This window comes from Megascapheus bottae, chromosome 9 (assembly GCF_031878675.1).
Source record: "Megascapheus bottae isolate mThoBot1 chromosome 9, mThoBot2.hap1, whole genome shotgun sequence".
In the NCBI taxonomy this organism is placed as follows: Eukaryota; Metazoa; Chordata; class Mammalia; order Rodentia; family Geomyidae; genus Megascapheus; species Megascapheus bottae.
Window position 1 is genome coordinate 52,849,850 of NC_143517.1, and position 20,002 is coordinate 52,869,851.

Here is a 20,002-nt window from a genome sequence, read left to right on the forward strand (position 1 = left end):
TATTCCATCTATTTCATCATTTTGTTGAATGAGATGAACCAATCTTGAAATGCAAACATTACATATTCTCACCCAGTAATGGAATAGGGACCTAAAATGATGGTGGTGGTAGGGGTGGTGATGGTGATGATGAAGATAATGATGATGATAGTAATATTAATTTAAAATACAGGACTGTCCAGGAGGAGATCAGTGGGAGGATGGAGAATGGAGGGAACCCTAAAGGGTGAAGAGAATCAAAGGTTATAACATATGTAGTTAGGAAGACCCTATAATAAAATGCACACAGTGCTCTTTGAAGAGGGGCAAGAAAGAGGGAAAGAATAGGAATATGGTAGAGGAGGTTAAATTGTTCAAAATGCATGTATAGTATGGCCATTAAAAATAAAATAACAGTGGCCAGGAGTGTGGCCTAGTGGTAGAGTGCTCACTTAGCATGCAGAAAGTCCCTGGTTCCATTCCTCAGTACCACATACACAGGAAAAAAGCTGGAAGTGGTGCTGTGGCTCAAGTGGTAGAGCGCTGTCTATTAGAAAGTCCAAGGACAGTGCCCAGACCCTGAGTTCAAGCCCCAGGACTGTCAGTCTATCAATCAATCAATAAAATGTCATATTAGTTTAACTTGTTGAAACCTTTTTTTAAAAAAATCACTGTATTTACAAAAGCAAATAAATCTGTTTTCACTTTTCCCATTTAATGCCTCATAGAGTGTACAAGTTTGGTTCACTGAGTTGGAACTTAAAAGCTACAATTTTATCTACCCATATAAGAAAATGCCATATTAATTTTTTAAAGAGACATGAGATACATATTTGGGGCTGGCTTTCATACTCACAAAAATTATGTTCAAAAGTGCTCTGATATGCTTCTTAATTTTGTGTTGTAAACTGTATTATAACAATCATAAATGATTCTAGTGATTCAAGTCTTAGCAATTACTGTTGTCAGTCTCTTGGCTTTGAGTCTTTTACCTCCCCTAAAACTTGGCATCCCTAGTGTTATGTATTAATAGCTAACTATCTAAATGGCATCAGAAACATGGCATCTGATTACTGGAGAGCCAATGGTCATGCTGAAAAGTTCCAAAATCATCTAATCTAAGTTTTGTTGCAAAATAAAAAGATAACATTTTATAGCTGATTGCAAAAGTAAAAAAAAAAATTTAAAAAAGAGCTATGTTGGAAGCCGAGTACAATAGTTATGAGCAGGTGATTTGCAGTCTATCCTTCAGGGTCAAAGTCAGTGAGCTGGAACTTCACCACTTTCCCATGGAACCTTAGGGAAGTGACTACACCCTTCTAACGTCAGTTCCCTGCTTTCAAAAATGCAGATAACACCTGTCTGTTGGGATTGCAGGCAATAAAAAGGGAAATAAAAGCCCCGAGGATGAAGGCTTACACACAGTTGAACTGACAAAATGGCATCTATTCTCTCTTTCAGACTTGATCTAGTTAATTGCCTTGAAACCATTGATTCTGAGCATGCAACTTGTGAATGTAATTACTCATCGGGGGAATTCTTCCATAGCAACAGAGGGCTCACAGGGCGTGTAGCGATGTTTGTACTGTACTTTTACAGATAAGGGCTCCATAGTCAAACAGAAGGCAGTAGTGGATGAGCTACTTAGCAGAGACACCATAGACTTGGATTGATTTGAAGAGTGGAACAAAACTGAAATTGAGTTGAGCTCACTGACATTATCCCACAAAATAAGCCTGTTTGTGAAGCCTTAGAGCTGTCAGAAGCATTCAGGGTTTTATGTTTTTTTAATTGTATTTTATTGTCAGGACAATGTATAGAGGGGTTACAGTTATATTCATCAGGTAATGGGTGTATTACTTTTCAAACCCTTCTCATGTTTTTCTCCTCCTTTCCCTCCCCCACCACCAGACTTTGTTACCTTGTATATTGTATATACATTTATTTGTTTATTTGAAATAGAGAAGGGAAGGGAGAAAACAAGATGTTTGGGAGGGTTGTTTTTTGTATTTTTTAATTGTGTGTCCTTAGATTCTAGCTTTCCAGTTTCTATGATATATACCAGAAGTGACAGGTTTATACTGGTTTTTTTTTGGTAGCCTTGCACATCTGTCATCTAGGGACTCCAGAGGTAGAATTGGGAGGGTCACAGTTCGAGGCTACACTGGTTAAAAAGTTCATAAGTGTTTATTTCAGCCAATAAAAACTCACTGCAGGGCTGGGAGTGTGGCCTAGTGGTAGAGTGCTTACCTAGCATGCACAAAGCCCTAGGTTTGATTCCACAAGAAGTGGTACTATGGGTTAATGGTAGAGTGCTAGCCTTGAGAAAGCTCAAGGATGGTACTCAGGCCTTAAACCCAGGAATTTAAGCCCAAGGACTAGCAAAAAAAAAATAAAATCACCAGCACCACCACCAACAACAACATAAAACCTCAGTCCAGATCATACCTGTGATCTCAGATCTCAGATAAGGAGGAAAGGTAAACAGGAAGATCATGGTTCAATCCTGCCTCGTTATCAACACCAGACTCTACTTGAAAAATAATGGAGGCAAAAAGAGCTAAGATCATGGTTTCTGTAGTAAAGTACCAGCCTAGCAAGTGCAAGAACCTTAGTTCAAACCCCCAATACTACCCCCAACTTAGCCAAATTGTTTTTGCAACATTGATGCTCATTTTCATGTAAAATTTGGTATTTGTGTCAATAAATTATGACATGTCACATTAACCTTGTGGATTTTTTGAAATAAAAATAATTTTATGAGCATGCTATGAAGTCAAAATTTGAGAATCACTTATGGGATCTTAGAATAGTTAGAATATCTTCTTAATACGTAAGTTTTTTTCATATTTTTATTGTAATTAATAGAAGGGTTACATGATATTTGCCAGATAGGAGGTGCATTAATTCATACATTGATACCCTTTCACATGTCTTGATCCCCATTTTCCTCCCCCCCACCCCCACCCCTCATCTTGTTTCCCCCCCTTCCCTATCCAATTTCAAATAACCAAATATCCGATATATAAGGTAACAAAATGGGATACTGTAACAATATGAGATAACCAAGGGACAGCAAAAGAGATGAGAGATAACATAGTAAACTAAGGACAACAATCATTCATTATATGGCTTTTGTTTCTATGCCCTAGAGGTTCTTTCATTTAGCGTCATACTATATGGCCTTATGTATCAAGGTTTTGCTCTATTGCAAATCTAGGCCTCCTTGGCACAGGTAGAAACTTTCTTAATAAGTAAGTTTTGATCTCCTTTAACCTACTTCTTGAAACTACATTTCGGGAATTATATGAAATGGGAGCAAGCAGAATTTGTAATGTGAAGTTTCTAAAACATAGACCATTTTAAAAAAACCAACAACAAATAACTCTGAACATCATTTGTTAAGTACACACTTCCCAGCAGAACTGAAATGCATATTAATTTCCATAAGATAGAAAACTTTCCCAGAAATGAATTCTATTTTGTGTTTTATCAGTTCAATGAATGTCTGAAAGTCTCTCTTTAGTCCTCTGTGCTGTGTCCAACAACCCAGCTGGCCAACGGTGTACTGTTGGGTCTGTGTGGAACTCCTCTTGCCCCAGCTTCTCAACAGCAGGGGGAGAAGGAATGGGAGCAGGCATTGTCTTGAAGGACACACATCCATGACCCCTGTTTGGTCATTGGCTTATGTGTGTCAGCCAAGAAACAGAGCCGTAGTGACTTAACTGTTATCTACCATGGCTGTGGAGTCTAGGTGCTAAGAACCAATGTTTACCTTGATCTTTATAGAGTGAGCCTGGGCTTCCATTGAAAAAGGAGAGTTCAGAGTTCAGTAGCAAAATATAGGATGGAATTCAAAGTGGGAGCCAGTCCTCTAAAATGTCAAGTCATAATGAGTATGTAACATAGTTTCTATTAAGGATATTAATCCTTTTTTAATGCTGGAAAGTATACAGCAGTACCAAACTAAGTACATTTCCAGGTGAGTACAAGCAATATAAATGCTTTGTCAAGAAAAAAAAAGTGCTGTAAAGTATGTTTCCCTTTTTAAATTTGCTGCCAAATCATATAAAACTCTAGTCATAAAAGGGGAACAACATTCTGCACAGGATTGACAAGTTACCAAATCTTTTTTATTTTTTTCCTGAAATATGACCATTTTTTCCTTTTCATTCTTTATGTTCAGAGATCTTATCCATTGCAATGACTTTAGTTACAGTGCCCATAGAGTTAGCACCTACTAGGCACCTGACTGATATTTCTTTTTTTTCTTTTGCCAGTCCTGGGCTTGAGCTCAGGGCCTGAGCACTGTCCTTGGACTTTCTCAAGGCTAGCACTCTACCACTTGAGCCTCAGCACCACTTCCGGCTTTTTTTCTATGTATGTGGTACCGTGGAATCGAACCTGGGTTTTTGTGCATGCTAGGCAAGCACTCTACCACTAGGCCAAACTCCCAGCCCCCTGACTGATATTTCTTTAGAGCCTTCAGATAGCTCCTTTTATTATTCCAGAATGCTAAGCTCTACCTATCCAAAATTTAAATCGCTATCTTTGCCTTAGTAAATGACGCCACATCCAGTTGCTCAAACAAGGGCTATGGGAATTATCTTGACTGTCTCTTTTTTTCCTTTCCATTTTCTAAGAATCAGTAAATCTTGCCCTTCCACTTTTATTAACAGCTCTTGAATCAACTTGTTTTTCCATATCCTCATTGCTACTGATAATGTTCGAAACGTTCTTATAATCAAGACACTGAAAATGTTAAAGATATTATAGTTTTCCTATGCAATAGACACTCCCAATTCCAAAGGCCTGACTCGCCTAATTAAAATACTTTATCTCTTAGTCTGCCTGGCTGGTGGCACAAAACAATCCTATCAACAGAATGCTAGTGGATTTCATTTCAGAAGTCTCTCAGAAAAGTTCTTTAGCAAGTTGGCTAACTTGGTAATGTGGATTTTCATCATTTATTCCACAGTCTTTCCCTTCATCTGGTGTGGGATGTAAATACCATGGCAGAAGTTGTAGCAGCCCTTTTATGAAGATATTAGATCTTATGCATGCATGAAAAACTGGGAAAGCCAGAAAAAAACACTTAATTATCAGTATAGTAACTCTAGGTCATGATTCTCTGCTTCTTATTTCTTGTTACCTAAAAAGTTTATTCCATTAATGGGCCAGGAGCGTAGCCTAGTAGTAGAGTGCTCACCTAGCATACACAAAAACCTGGATTTGATTCCTTGGTACCACATATACAGAAAAAGCTGAAAGTGGTGCTGTGGCTCAAGTGGCAAAGCATTAGCCTTGAGCAAAAAGTGTCCAAGGACAGTGCCCAGGCCCTGAGTCAAGCCCCAGGACTGGCAAGTGTGTGTGTGTGTGTGTGTGTGTGTGTGTGTGTGTGTGTGTGTGTGTGTTATGCTTACATGCACAGCATTCCTTGAACTCAAGGCCTAAGTGTTGTCTCTGAGCATTTCTGCTCTAGCACTCAAGCAAACCTCCACATCTGGCTTTTTGGCACTTATTTGGCATTACAAGCTTTCCTGCCATACTGGCTTCAAACTATAATCTTCAGATCTCAGTCTTTGGAGTAGCTAGAGTTACAGATATGACCCACCAACACCCCAGCTCTTTTCATTTTTAATAATAGCATCATTTTCCTTCAAAGCCCTCATAGGTTCCCGTTGCCTTTACAATTCTTTCCTAACTCTTAAGCAGCATGTGTTATGACCTTCTGAAGCTAACCTTTACCTTCAGCTTGATCTGTGTCTATCCTAACCAGCTCCAAAACTGTAGCCTTTGTGAATAACTCTCAGTCCCTCCCCACATTCCACTCTCAACCAAGACCATTGCATGCCTTGTGCAAAATGTCTTCTCCATGCTCTTCTCCTCTACTTGGCTGATTCCAACAGGGTTTGCAAAATCCCTTTTAGGAAACCTCTTCAAAGCATCTCTGTCCCTCCATACTTAAGCTGGGAGTATGTTCTCTGAGTCTCCATGACAACTACAGGCAGAGTGTTGAGTGTTGGTTCTGAACATTTCCCACATTGCTGGCAACTATTCTGTACTTCTCTGGCCCCTCCATATATGAAAATAACTCTCGTAAAAAGGATTCCCTTTTTACTATATATTTTTATCATTCAGCTTCAAACACTCATCATTATATGCCATATAGTGATCTATTCTAATTCAACCAGTATTAGCCAAGGCACAGCTATCTAATTAATCACTGAACAACAGTAATGAAAATCAATAATTCACCTCCAATTCCATTAGGAGGTGAAGAAGATATTGACCTCTTAGCAGGTAAAACAGGCTGGGGATGCTGGTGCTCTTTAAAATGATTAATTTTGTAATTAACTTCATAATTAGACACATCTACATCATATATTGTAGTTATATATATATGTAGTTATGTGTATGTGTTAATGTTTTCTTGTATAGGTTTATTTTAAATCAGCTACTTTGACTGCAAGCACCTCACCTAATGGCACTTTGTGAGTATATATGTGTGTGAGTGAAAGTGTGTATGTGTGAAAGTGTGTGTGTGTGTGTGTGTGTGTGTGTGTGTGCTGGTCTTGAAGCTTGAATTGGGGGCTTGGTTGCTGTCTGTGAGCTTTTTTGCTTAAGATTAGAACTATACCACTTGGGGCACAGCTCCATATTTGGCTTTTGATGGGTTAATTGAAGGTAAGAATCTCACAGACTTCTCTGACAAGGCTGGCTTTGAACTACAATCCTCAGTCTCCTAAAGATCTAGGATTATAGGTGTGAGCCACCAATTCCCAGCTAAAAGACACTTTTTAGGTGTGCTGAATCAAGCCATAGAGACTGGCTACAATCTTAATGTGGCTAATTGCTTTCATCTAGAAGGATTTCTCTCCAAAATAGAGGAAAACTGAATTTTCCTATTCCCCATTTATAGGCTTATAAATACTGTTCAAAACTTACAAAAGCATTGTAATCATTCCAAGAGTGTTGCAATGCACATATTTTTTTGCCAGTCCTGGGCCTTGAACTCAGGGCCTGAGCACTGTCCTTGGACTTTCTCAAGGCTAGAGCTCTACCACTTGAGCCACAGTACCACTTCCTGCTTTTTTCTGTATATGTGGTTTGGAGGAATTGAACCCTGGTCTTTGTGTGTGCTAGGAAAGCACTCTACCACTAAGCCGAATTCCTGGCCCACCAAGGCACACTTTTTTATGAGAATTTTTTTATAGTTTTGTGGTGGTATAAATTATCTGTCATAATGAATTGGATTTTTAGTTTATTTAGAGAATTGTGCACTTACCATTGTAATGTTGTTTAATAACACATCACCTCTAAAATTTCCATGGTGTCCAGTTATAAACAACTCCTCCCTCAGCCTGAAGAAATCACACATCTCCCTTCTAAGGATTGCTTTTTCCAAAACTTCATACAAAGGAAATTATATATAATCGGTAACTATTCGCATCTCTTTTTACTTACCATAATTTCGAGTGGCAATCTCATCCATCTTGTTGCATTTATCATTAACTGGTTTATATAATTGATATATAATATTCTATCATACCGAAACACCGTGAATCAAACATTTGCATTTGCACAGAATGAACAAATCTGAAAAAAAATGTACAGTTTCTATGGGATTGGAACTAAAAGCTATTGAAAAGAAAACAACACAGTTACTATGTCTATGGAAAATATAAGTACAAGAAAGAAAATGAAATGATAATGTATGATAATGTATTGTGTCTCGATTATGAGTAATTCTGAGTGAGCCACACTAAATAAACATTCACTATTGTTAATATTACCCTATTATGAGGGTACAACTATAGAAGCCATGGAAATGCATAAAAGGGGGAGAGTTAAAGATAAAAAGGAATTCTCCATGTTCTATGCTAAGAAGTCAATGCATATGTAAATTTTCAAAAAGAAAATCATATTAGCTTATAATTTTAAAATGCAGAGGAGATAACTTTAAAAATACTAAAAATTGTTGTAATCATTTTCTTATAGGAATAGGGTTCAGGAGTGGGAAGGAAAGAACTGGAAGCTTCTGTTTTTATTTCATATGTCATTTAAGATTTACAGAGCATGGTTTATAACATGAAATTTGAAAAATAAAAAAACAATTATGTATGTTTGCATGCTGCCTTCTACATATGTTATTGCAGAAGCCATTCTTCTAATTTCCATTTCTTACAAACTGCATCAAATTAAGTTCACCCAGGAGAGAGAACATCATCTAATAAGATACTTATGTGAATAGACTAAGCCAAAGCCATGTCCAAAGTTGAGTTATTTCAATTTGTCAGGAAATCTCTAAGAGATTAGAATGCTATTGTGTTTCTATCCTGTTTTAACTGGTAAAAACATTTCTGCCTTAGGATATGCTCATTTCATGCCCCAGATTTTGTTTTCCCTTCAGATACCATTTAAGCTGCATGCATGATAATTAAAACGCACAGGAACAGATGTTTCTAGGTCTCTGTCAGACACTGAGCGAATGTTTTGATGTGTCATTTCTTCTAGTCATGGTGCATAAATACCACAAGAATGGTGTATTAGGTTCCCAGAGCTGCGGTAACAAATCACCATAAACCCTTTGGTGAAATTACTGTATGTCACGATTCTAAAGTCCAAAACTACAAACTCAAGGTGCCAACAGGGCTGAACTTACTCTGAACGCTTTCCATGCCTTTCATAGCAGCTGGTGGTATTCAACTGCTCTTAGTGTGTGATTGCTTCGCTCCAGTCTCTGGCCCGCTTTTCACATGTCTTTCTCTTCTTTTCTTCTCTCAGAGACTCTTTTAAGGGCCCACTCAAGTGTTGCTCTCCTCCCTCGGCTTTTAATATATCTATTAAAAAGCCTTTCAGAGATAAGGTCACATTCCCAGGTTTACAGAGAATGTTAAGCTAGGAGTGTATTTTAGAGGGTTGCTCTTCAGCCTACTCACCATGCACAAAAGAATAACAGGAGGAAAATATTACTGGTTATTCACTCTTGGCTCATGCAGCTAGACATGGATTGTCAGGGCCCTGAGAAACAGAAGCTGCAAGCATTCAGGAGAATGGGAAACTAAGGAGACAACTTCATCAACCAGCCGCATATTTATCCTATTCTTTTTCAGATGTACCCTGTAGCTCCTCTATCCAATTTTATGCCAGCTGTAAATTTGTTTGGTTTATTGCCTGTTTCGAAAGCAAACACAGATGTTGACTGGAAGTTCCCAGTAGCATCATATCTTGGATAACAGAAAGTGAATTCTTTCTCAGTGAGGAATGAAATCTCTCTGGGGCAGCATGGGATATTTTTAACACACTAAAGAGAATACACATAATATAATTTGACAACTTTCATTTATTCCATCATCTTCCCTTAAAAAATTATGGCATTTCATATTTATTGGGATAGGAAGGATCCTGAAAAAACTTTTCAATGTTTGTGCCAGGCTGGCAATTATCAAGTCTATATACTTCCCCTTGAAATGGCTCAAAGTAGAATTCTGTAAATATTTGGTGACATTTTCTTCACCAGAATTTTTTCTTTTTTTTTTTTTGCCAGTCCTGGGCTTGAGCTCAGGGCTTGAGCACAGGGCTTGAGCACTGTCCTTGGATTTTCTCAAGACTAGAGCTCTACCACTTGAGCCTCAACACCACTTCCGGCTTTTTTCTATGTATGTGGTACCGTGGAATCGAACCCGGGTCTTCGTGCATGTTAGGCAAGCACTTTAACCACTAGGCCAAACTCCAGGCCCCACCAGAATTTTTTCTTAACATTAGTCTAGATAGATTCTCTTGCCTCATGTAATATCTTTTAATTTTAGTCACATTCTGCTTAAACACAATTTAAATTCCATAAGAAAAGATTGTGCTCAAAAAAAGAAAAGATAGTGTTCATATAAATATATGTATATATGTATACGCATATATGTGTATCTGTGAATATGTATGCATATACATATATATGTATGTACGTGTTTATATATATATGTATATATGTATTTGTTAAAAATGAGTCAGTGAATAAGTCTTGGGTATAGGGCCAGGAAAGTAATCTAGTGGTAGTGCTTGCCTAGCATGTAGGAAGCCCTGGGTTCAATTCCTCAGTACCACATACACAGAAAAAGCCAAAAGTAGTACTGTGGCTCAAGTGGTAGAATGCTAGCCTTGACAAAGCTCAAGGACAATGCCAAGGCCCTGAGTTCAACCTCCAGTACTGGTAAAATATAAGAAATAAAAATAAGCTGGGCATGGTGGCTCACATCTGTAATCCTAGCTACTCAGGAGGCTGAGAGCCGAGGATCATGGTTCAAAGCCAGCCCAGGCACCTAGTCCATGAGACTCTTATCTCCAATTAACTACTAGAAAACCAGAAGTGGCCCTTTGGCTCAATGTATAGGGCAGTAGCCTTGAGCTGAAGAGCTGAGGGATACCACCCAGATACAGAGACTTGGGTCTCAAAGATATCCACTACTGCCTTTAAAAGAATTAGAAATCATATTTCTTAGTTTAAAATTTATCATCTATAGGGTGTACATAATTACTGTCCTCTAAAATTTATTTTAATTTTAAAGTAATTCAGTGGCTCCTAAACCATTAGCCAGGGCCTGACACATGGCAAGCGTTTAATAAGAACCGATGTTATTAATTCTTTCATTTAATGATGACTTTCCCAGTAATCAAGAAAGTCTTTTCTTAGCTGGGCACTGGTAGCTCACATCTATAATCCCCAAATATTCCTACTAGATGTTGTGTTTCATTCATAAAGTTCTAGTTCCAAATTACTGACTAATAAATTCATAGCTTATGCTTAGCAATTGCCTTTTGTTTCACTATATTAGTTGGAATCAAGGAGGTATTTGAACTTCCCTGTCTTTGGCTTCCATGACATTTTTGTTACCTGTCTATTGGTTTGCTAGTTTTGCCTTCTTCTGATTCTTAAATGCCATCTCTCTCAACATTTATATCCTTGAACTTACCATTAACATTCTGTTTTGATTTATAATTTCCATCTCTCTGGCTGCTAAATTGAAACTTCGAATTCTAGACTTTCACCTATACCCATATTTCAAACTTTGGTGCTTACAATCTACACCTTGTTATTTCCTTGAACCCAAAGAGCCTCTATACTCTCCCTTCAAAACTAATTCCATAGCAGCTTTACTTAGTGGAAATAATGCATTTCTGAGTTATCCAGATTTAAGATTGGAGTAATTGTGCATATGATACATATTGGTAAATCCTGGCCTAAAAGTACGACAAGTCCTCTCTGGTCCATGAAAATTCTCTTCTTGCAATATCCTATTTACAAATCTCCTATGTTCATCAGGAGAAAAGAAACTATAGTTTGCAAGCTAAGATTGGAAGAGCAAATCAACCCTGGAGACCAGTGGCACTAAATAAAGACAACATAACTACAATCATCTTTTCTTTATCCTGTCTCCTTAACTTATAATTATTGAAGCTATATACATTTGTCTTCCTCAAGGATCAAAATGATTGAACTATAGATTGACCTACAAAGGTGTTCTTCACAGTGTTATTTATATTAACAAAACCAAAATGATTTCATTTTACAATAAGGCACAGACTAGATACTTATATATAAAATATTCGATTAATACTTTGCAGCAATATGAATTTTTATAGTTTTTTTGAATTTTGATAGTTTTAAAAATTGATACAGAAAGGCATTTACATCCATTGCAGAATAAAAGCAGGGACTAGAAGGAAGAGAAATAGGATATTCCAAAAAACCTAAAGAATATTATTTCCTTTTAAGTTTGACTGTCAAATTTCTGTATATAAATGCAATAATTCTACCTTCATTGTATGCAGGGAAAGTTTGAAAAGAAACACAAAGCGTGAAATAGATCTAGAGCAATCAAAATATTGTAAGGAACACCAATTTCCCCAGAATTGTACACTTCAAAAAAGACATGAGATACAAGCCCCAAATCACTTTATGTGCCTTGTAGCAAGTGAAATTGAATGGTTTTTCTCCATGCCACATGCCCAGCCATGACGGATATGGAATTTGAGTCTTCTAACATGGGTGTATTAATTCTCACTCTTTCCTTATCCCGGTTAATATGACAAATGCATCCACTTTGAGCATTTTCAGTGTGTGTGAAAACTCATGCATACTCAAAGCTTGCGAGACTGTCTTCATGAAAACCAAATGGAATGTTAAGAGTAGAAATTTGAGGAATAGTATTTATATTTGATTTTTGGTGACTTCTACAAAAGATGATTTTATGCAAGTTACTTAATTTTTCTGAGCCTCAGATACTTGGTCTGAAAAATGGGCTTGTTTCTATCTACTTTACAGGGAGGTTTTGAGGCTTCCATGAGGCAAAATTAATTTGAGACGAGCCTTCAGCCTGAACATAATGACTCTTCATTCAATTGCAGTCCCTTTCCCCCTTGGATAGACGTGTTGAGTCTTCATAGCAGCTGGTAATGTGTCCAGTTGTGTGCCATGCAGCCCTAGATCTGTGACTTAACATCCTGTCCCCCAGAATCACAGAAGACATTTCTGTTGATTAAACTGTTTTTGGTACCTCGTTATGGTAGCAGTAACAAATAACCCCGTATTTCTTGTACACCACTGCTGATACTTACGTCCCTTAAGTCTTAATCAAGATCGGTGAAATTCTTTTCTAAATTCATGGAAAGCGAGTCAAAATGTCCTTTTATTCTACTCTTCGTTTGCAGGCCTTTTCAAGAATATAGAAGGTAAAGAGCCTTTCTAACATAAATGACTCTGGTTCTAGTATTCTGCTTCTTTAGTGCGTCTAGCCTGTACACAAAATGTGAGTTGGTAGAACAGATGGATAGATATAAGGAAATGCAAAGAGACAGAAAAGCTCTATATCTATATCAAAGCTATATAGTCCGTGTGTATACTTCTTAAGAAACATAATACTAAAAGTTTCCCCACATTTCATAAAAAAAAACTTGCTATAAACACTGCTCAAATAAGTCATTTCATATCCTCTCATACATCTCTCAGTTACTCTAATTTGCCAAATATCAGAGTAATGTGAAACTATTCAGCTCCTTTCTCCTTTTGTGGCACTCTAAAAAAAAAGAGCTTTGTCTACATGTCAGAATATTTTCTTGAAACAGTGTGATAGAAGGGTAATTACTAAGCTAAAGGTTAGAAGCATTTTTTAATATTCTTAATACTACATGCCAAATTGCTTTGTAGAAACTGATTATTCTTTCACTTTGAGCTTCATCCCAAGATAATTGTTGGTATGGAGGAAAAAGCCATTTGTCATGAGAAACGTTGGAAGCGTCTATGCTCAAGTGCCATGTCAGGTCATTGAATTTCACATCACAACGAGCTCAAAGGCATGCACAGTGTTTGCAAAACATGTGCACAGATCTCGGGTTCATAACCCTACTGAAACTCAGTATGCAAATGCAATGCAACCTAAATCGCCAGCTCAAGTGGGAGCAGCAGGCATCTCTATCCACCCTGCTCTTGAGGATGTTCTGAGTGACCTGCACACTGGAGTGTTTAGTTCAGAGATAACGCTCAGTAAACGGTTGTCACTTGAAAATAAACAGTCTGGACAATGTATGCTGTGCTTGGGAATACTGGGGAAATAAACCATCCAGGCTTTGCCTCCTCCTTCATCCTCGTAGCCCTTTCTGTAACGTAGGTTACTGATCTTTTCTCTTTCTTCTCCACCACAGGAGATTTTGCTTAAAGCTGTTTATTTGACATTTCAGAGAGACCCATTTTGCGAGGAACCATAGCCATGAGTGCCTTTGGTATCCTGCTTCGAAGCAACCAGTCCGTCCTCTTCCTGCTGTTTCTCTTGCAAATTCAGAGTTTGGGGCTGGATATGGACAGTGGTCCTACCCCGGAGATCTGTGCCACACACGCCATTTCACCAGGACCCAAAGGTGAGGCAAGAAATCCTAATGTTTCATCTAGTACATGGGATCTTTGTCCTCCTCTCCTAACCTGACCCAGCTTTGCAACAATTTTCTCTTTCTGTCTCCCTCAACTTATGATTGTATTGTGTTGAAAATCAGTATTCTGTCCCCTATCTTAAACTAGAAAGTATAGAACTCCAGGCAGGCATCTGACAAGAGCCACCCAGACTAGTCTAAACTGCCTCATTGCCTCTTCCTTTTCCAAAGCATTGTCTTTTGGAGGATTTTCTGGCGTTTCTTTGTTTGGTGTCGTTTTGTTTTAATGTCAGTACTAGGATTTGACTTTTCTGCCTGGCTGGCTTCAGACTGTGATCCTCAGATCTCAGCCCCCTAAGTAGCTAGGATGACAGGCGTGTGCTACTAACACCTGGTCAAGAGGACTATGTTCAAACAGGCTCCTGGGTCATATTTTTTTTGTCTTCTCTTATCCTACCTTTGAGACTGCTATTTAGACAAAAAGATCAGTGAGCTCAAAATAAATCTGAAACATTTATTTCATAAATTAAATGGCTCCTTATTTCCAGTGGGAATTTTTTTTAATCAGGGACTGAGGGTAGACTATAATGAACATTTCTTTCTGTGAAAGTGAAGTTTTTCAGGCCAAGTGGCTTCAGCTGAAGAAGGGTAAAATTATTGCGAATCTTTTTTAAAGTAGAGCCAAGATCCAAAGTCCAAATGTGCTTCAAGCAACTAGCAGATAAAAAAAAAATCTGTTTTCCTAGTTACAGCTCTTACCCTTTTGTTCTGAGAGTGGTCACTGTACTGCAGACTGGTGCTCTTATATTAGTAATTCATGTTCAGTTTCTCTAGGCTGTAGAGTGGAAGAATTGCAGCTGCTTAAATTTTCAAGTAAAGAAAAAAAAGGTTCTTTCCAAAAAAAAATACATGGCCCAATTGCTTGTCGGTTATTTAAATGTGTATTGCTTAAAGTGCATTTTTCTTAATCAGTGAATTAATTTCCTCCTAAGATTGCAATCCAAACTTCAACCTTTGCTACCATAAAATAAATGCAGGGAGGAACAAGGAGACCTTGGGGCTTCCAAATAATTTATCTGGTGAACAAATGAATAATGTGAGCACAAATGGGCAGAAAAGAAAGTTTTGGTTAGAAATAAAGTATTTACTTAAAACTATTACTGGATTTTCTCTAGAGTATAGAAAAGTGCACTATCGTGTAGAATGCTGAAAATTAAAATATTCCTTGATTGTGCAAAAGGAAGAATTCACTTGAGAACGGCAGTATTGAACAATTTTCCTCAAAGAGAAACCGAACCTTTCAAAGAGGAATAATGGAGAATATTGTTAAAATAATGTCCAAAACATAGTACATTTTAACCTAACAATTCTGTTCATGGCGATTCAGCTATTACACACTGAATATTCATTGTCTGTTACTATATTAGGCACGTGGTACATCAAATAATATATATTGGTGGTGTCATGAACAATGGAGAAATAATTAATTTAGAAGAAGGGAGAGATTAGAGCAAACAGAAACAAAGAAGAGAATATGTAAGAAATGCTTGGGTATAGAATCATTAATCCTTGCTTTTAAGAGTTTATAAAACATAGATAAAAATCCTGAATCTTTCTATGGAAAAAGCAATGCATACGCTTTGTAAAAAAAATTAAACCATTTTATTTTGTCTTACATAAATCTATATGCAATTAATATTTGTCAAAAATCAGAGGTTTAGTTCTGGAACTAAACCTTTTCAGTTCACTTTTTCTTTTCTGGAGCATGGAAACTTTGAACCAAATACATTCTAAATTCCTTTCTTGACTCTGTAATGGTGGATTTTCCTGGACAAACCACCCCCCTCCCCCCCCACTAAGTTTCAGGCAATGAGGTTTTGAAGCTAAGGAATCCATCTGAAATCTAGTATCTTCTTATCAAGCTTGTCTTTGGATCATAAACTTTAGGAATCTACAGCAGTTGTTTTTCTTTTTTTTTCTTTGCTAATTGCTTATACATCAACATGAAATGACTTTTTCTCTGCGTTAGGTAATGTAACAACCAAAACTAACACATGGCACTTTTTCCAACTATCATCTACAGTCTACCTCATTTCTTTATAAATACTCTAACAGCCCTTCTCGATTTTCTTAGATGACAAATTTGTATATTTAGCTCCTTCCCCCCGGCCCTAAATAAAACCCCACATATTCTTGATAGCTACCATTTGAAAGAATTAAGTTAATACATTTTGTTCAAAATGTATTTCCTACAATAAAACCAATCTACACTTTTCTCCAGGACCAATCATCTTGTTTCTCTACTTGCTTTAACTCTCAGCTCAGAAACTTCCAGATCCTTTGGTAAATATATAATAAAAGGAATTTACTCTAAATTAATTTGAGAGATAACCAATAAATTATTCCATTTCTGATGAAAAACCAATACTATCCAGCTACAGAATTTGTTGTCAAATATACAATTTTTTTAAGTATTATTTTCTAAGCATGACTTAGTGGAAAGATAAAGTACTACACTTAGCTTGGCTAGTGTTTAGCATGCTATTATATCTTGTTATGTTTGTTTATTTGCAAGATGAGCTTTAATTATAGACTTATTATTATTATATAAGACAATCACTGTAAACTTGAGTAAACATTAAAATTTCTGCTTGTTTTTTCTTCATCTCTTTACCTATATTCATTAAGAGTTTTTGATTATCATGGCTTCTTTTATTTGATGGCATCATTATTTTTCTTTTTATACCTCAATTTATTATTTTATGCTGCTTAGCAGGAAAATGTTCTCTCCCTCTCTGTCTCTCTGTCTCTGTCTCTGTCTCTGTCCCTGTCTCTCTCTCTCTTCCTCTCTACTGTTTTCCCTCTTCCCTCTCCCCACCACCCTCTCTCTTTTAGCAATTTATATGAAATTCTGACCTCTAGTGGCTTTCTTAAAAACGACAAAATATTTTAAACTCAGTATTTAAAAATTTGGATGGAAGTACAACAGACAAAGGCCTCATATCTAAAATATATCAACAGCTCAAGAAATTGAATCACCCCAAAACTAATCTCCAAAGAAATAACCATCCCATTAAAAGATGGGCCAAAGACTTAAACAGAGACTTTGAAGAAGAAATAAGAATAGCCTATAGACACATAAAGAAATGTTCGACATCTCTGGCCATAAAAGAAATGCAAATCAAAACAACTCTAGGATTCCACCTCCCTCCAGTTAGAATGGCCAGGATCAAGAAATCTAATAACAACAGATGCTGGAGGAGATGTGGATAGGAGGGATCATTACTACACTGCTGGTGGGGGTGCAAACTTGTTCAACCACTATGGAAAGCAGTATGGCAGTTCCTCAAAAGACTAAGCATAGAGCTCCTCTATGACCCAGAAATTCCATTATTTGGCATTTACCCAATCGTCCAGAAACAAGGACATACTAAATCCACCAGCACAACAATGTTCATTGCAACACTATTTACCATAGCAAAGATATGGAACCAAACCAGATGTCCCTCAGTTAATGAGTGGATCAACAAGATGTGGTATTTGTACACAATGGAATTCTATGCTGCTGTCAGAAAGAATGACATTGCCTCATATGTAAGGAAATGGAAGGACTTAGAAAAAATCATATTAAGTGAAGTAAGCCAGACTCAAAGGAACATAGGTCCAATAGTCTCCCTCATTTGTCATAATCAGTAGAAACCTTGGGCTCTCCTAGCAGAGATTCACAATAGAACAAAATCTAGATAAGGCCATATGGTATGAGCTAAATGTAAGGACATCCAGGATAAAGAAACAAAAGCCATATAATGAATGATTGTTGTCTTTAACCTACTATGTTATCTCTCATCTCTTTTACTGTCCCTTAGTTATCTCATATTGTTACAATGTTTCACCTTGTTATCTGATATATTTTATATATGCTTAATTGGTTATTTGAAATTGGATAGGGTAGGGGGAAATTAAGTTGTGCGGGGGGAGGGGGGAGGGAAATGGGGACCATGACATGAGAAAGGGTATCAATATTTGTGAAGTAATGTAACCCTTCTATTAGTTACAATAAAAAATATATGAAAAAAATTAGGATGGAAGGCAGGTGCTGTGGCTCATACCTGTAATCCTAGCTACTCAAGAGGCTGAGATCTGAGGATGGCAGTTCAAAGCCAGACCTGACACTGAAGTCAGTAAGACTCTTTATCTGCAATTAACCACTAAAAAACCTGAAGTGGGGCTGGAGCTCAAGGGCTAGGGCGGTAGCCTTGAGCTGAAGAACTCAAAGAAAGCGCCCAGGCCCCAAGAGTTCAAGTCCCACAACCTTGGGGTGGGGGGTGGGAAAGGATGGCATATTGGAGTTGTGTTACAATTTTCAAGGAAATTTAGGGGAAAAAAAGTTCTTATTTTCTTCTCACAATTCTCTGTCCAGTCACAATATCTCAAAGTTCAATATATAGAAACATTCTCAGTGAGGCCCAGGGGAACACCCAAAGTCTTTCAGTTAATGTAGTTTTGCAAATTAAATTTAACCCCTGACCTTGACTTCAAAATCAGTGTCATTGCAGGACATCTACTAGCTTCCAGTACTTTCCTGTTATGTTTAAAGACAGAAACCACTGGTCTCTTTTTAAATGATAATATATGGACAGGATGATGCTTCCTGAAAGCTCACTACTCAGTAGTGACATTAGACTCCTAAAACATGAACTGAAAGGGATGGCATGTCTTCTTTATTAGTAACAGCACGTTATTAGTTGCTTAGCAATTACCACTAATCATCTTGATCCTTATTTTTGTCTCTTCTAACTTTTAAGGTTGTTTTTGGTGCCATATTATGTGTGTGGCCTATCAAGTCCTCTTCAGTCTGCCTCCTCTCAACTTCACATTCCTCTATTTGTAATTTTCTCAGGTAGTCATAGTTTTGTATTCTCTGTGACAAGAGGAGCTATCCATGAGAAGGCCTGTGCAGCTCAGCACTGGTTTCTGGCATCATTTCTCTCTCAGCAAATCTCTAGCCATGGGAAAATGAATTTCTATTTGGACATCCCACTATGTTCCTCGATAAGTCTGTATATGTATAATTGATGGCACAACTTAAAGTTATTTTTCCAAGCACTTCTCAGCTCCCAACAGCCTACTTACGATTTCCAAAAGACAGAAGGCAAGATATACCCAGAAATAGTCATATCTCTGTGTTCAAGTCAGAAGTCACATTACCTGCCAAGATAACTCCTGTAGATCAATACACGACACAGTGTCAAAGACTTGGCAAATATGAACAAACTACAGATTAGCAAAAATCCAAAGGAGAATTTTGATTTGATTGTTTTTCCTTGGATTTTTCTCTATGAAAGTAAGCAAGTTGGGGAATGTAGTAGATCCATGGTAGAATGCCTGCCCAGCGTATACAGGCCTAGCACAATTAATATTCTTTATTCAATCCCCACCACGTGCACACACAAAGAACTTTTCTTCCAGCTACTCTCTGTGCCTTAGGCAACATATCCTATTTGTCTTGAGTCATTGATGAGTTCTGTTTAGTTCTATGACATTTTACATGGAAACTTGGTAACTGTTAGAATAGTTTTATTCATTCTTATTCCTCTCCCCCGCCCTGATACATCTCATTATATTCTAGCCCATCACACATCTTTCTGCATAATGTGTATCACATATTTAATCTGCAATATTTTATCCTTCATAAAACTCCTTTAAATCAGACTTTATAGCTTCTTCTGCTCTTTTAGAAAATTATCGTAAATATATGCTACTTCACTCAACTGAAGTAGCATTGAAATAATTTAATATTTTTGTATAATTCATTGCTGTCCTTGATGGGAAAGTTCTAGATGCAACATTTTCAGTTTCTTGTGGACACTTGACGATACTCATATGTATTAAGCAAATTAAATGAATGGAAGTATTTATTTATTGTTCCATTTTAGTTCGGCTAATAACATATATAGAGATCATTGCCCTACTCGGAAGGAAAGTCAAGTACACTGTTCATGCATGCTGTCTAACTACACAGCTGTAAGCGGGTATCCTTAAGAAAAATGCTGTATCTATTCTTCTCTGGGTATGAGAGAACCACAGCTGATTCTGTGAAAGGAGC

General features: G+C 37.3%; 1 protein-coding gene across 1 annotated transcript in view; it reads left to right on the forward strand.

Annotated features, from left to right (window-relative positions):
- The first annotated feature begins 13,628 nt into the window (after positions 1-13,628).
- Positions 13,629-20,002, forward strand: part of Colec10 (collectin subfamily member 10) — a 40,432-nt gene continuing 34,058 nt past the window's right edge. Inside the window, exon 1 of the mRNA XM_090339308.1 lies at positions 13,629-13,887. Coding sequence (XP_090195434.1) covers positions 13,740-13,887 — 148 coding nt within the window. The 5' untranslated portion in view covers positions 13,629-13,739. The remainder of the gene's footprint in view (positions 13,888-20,002) is intronic.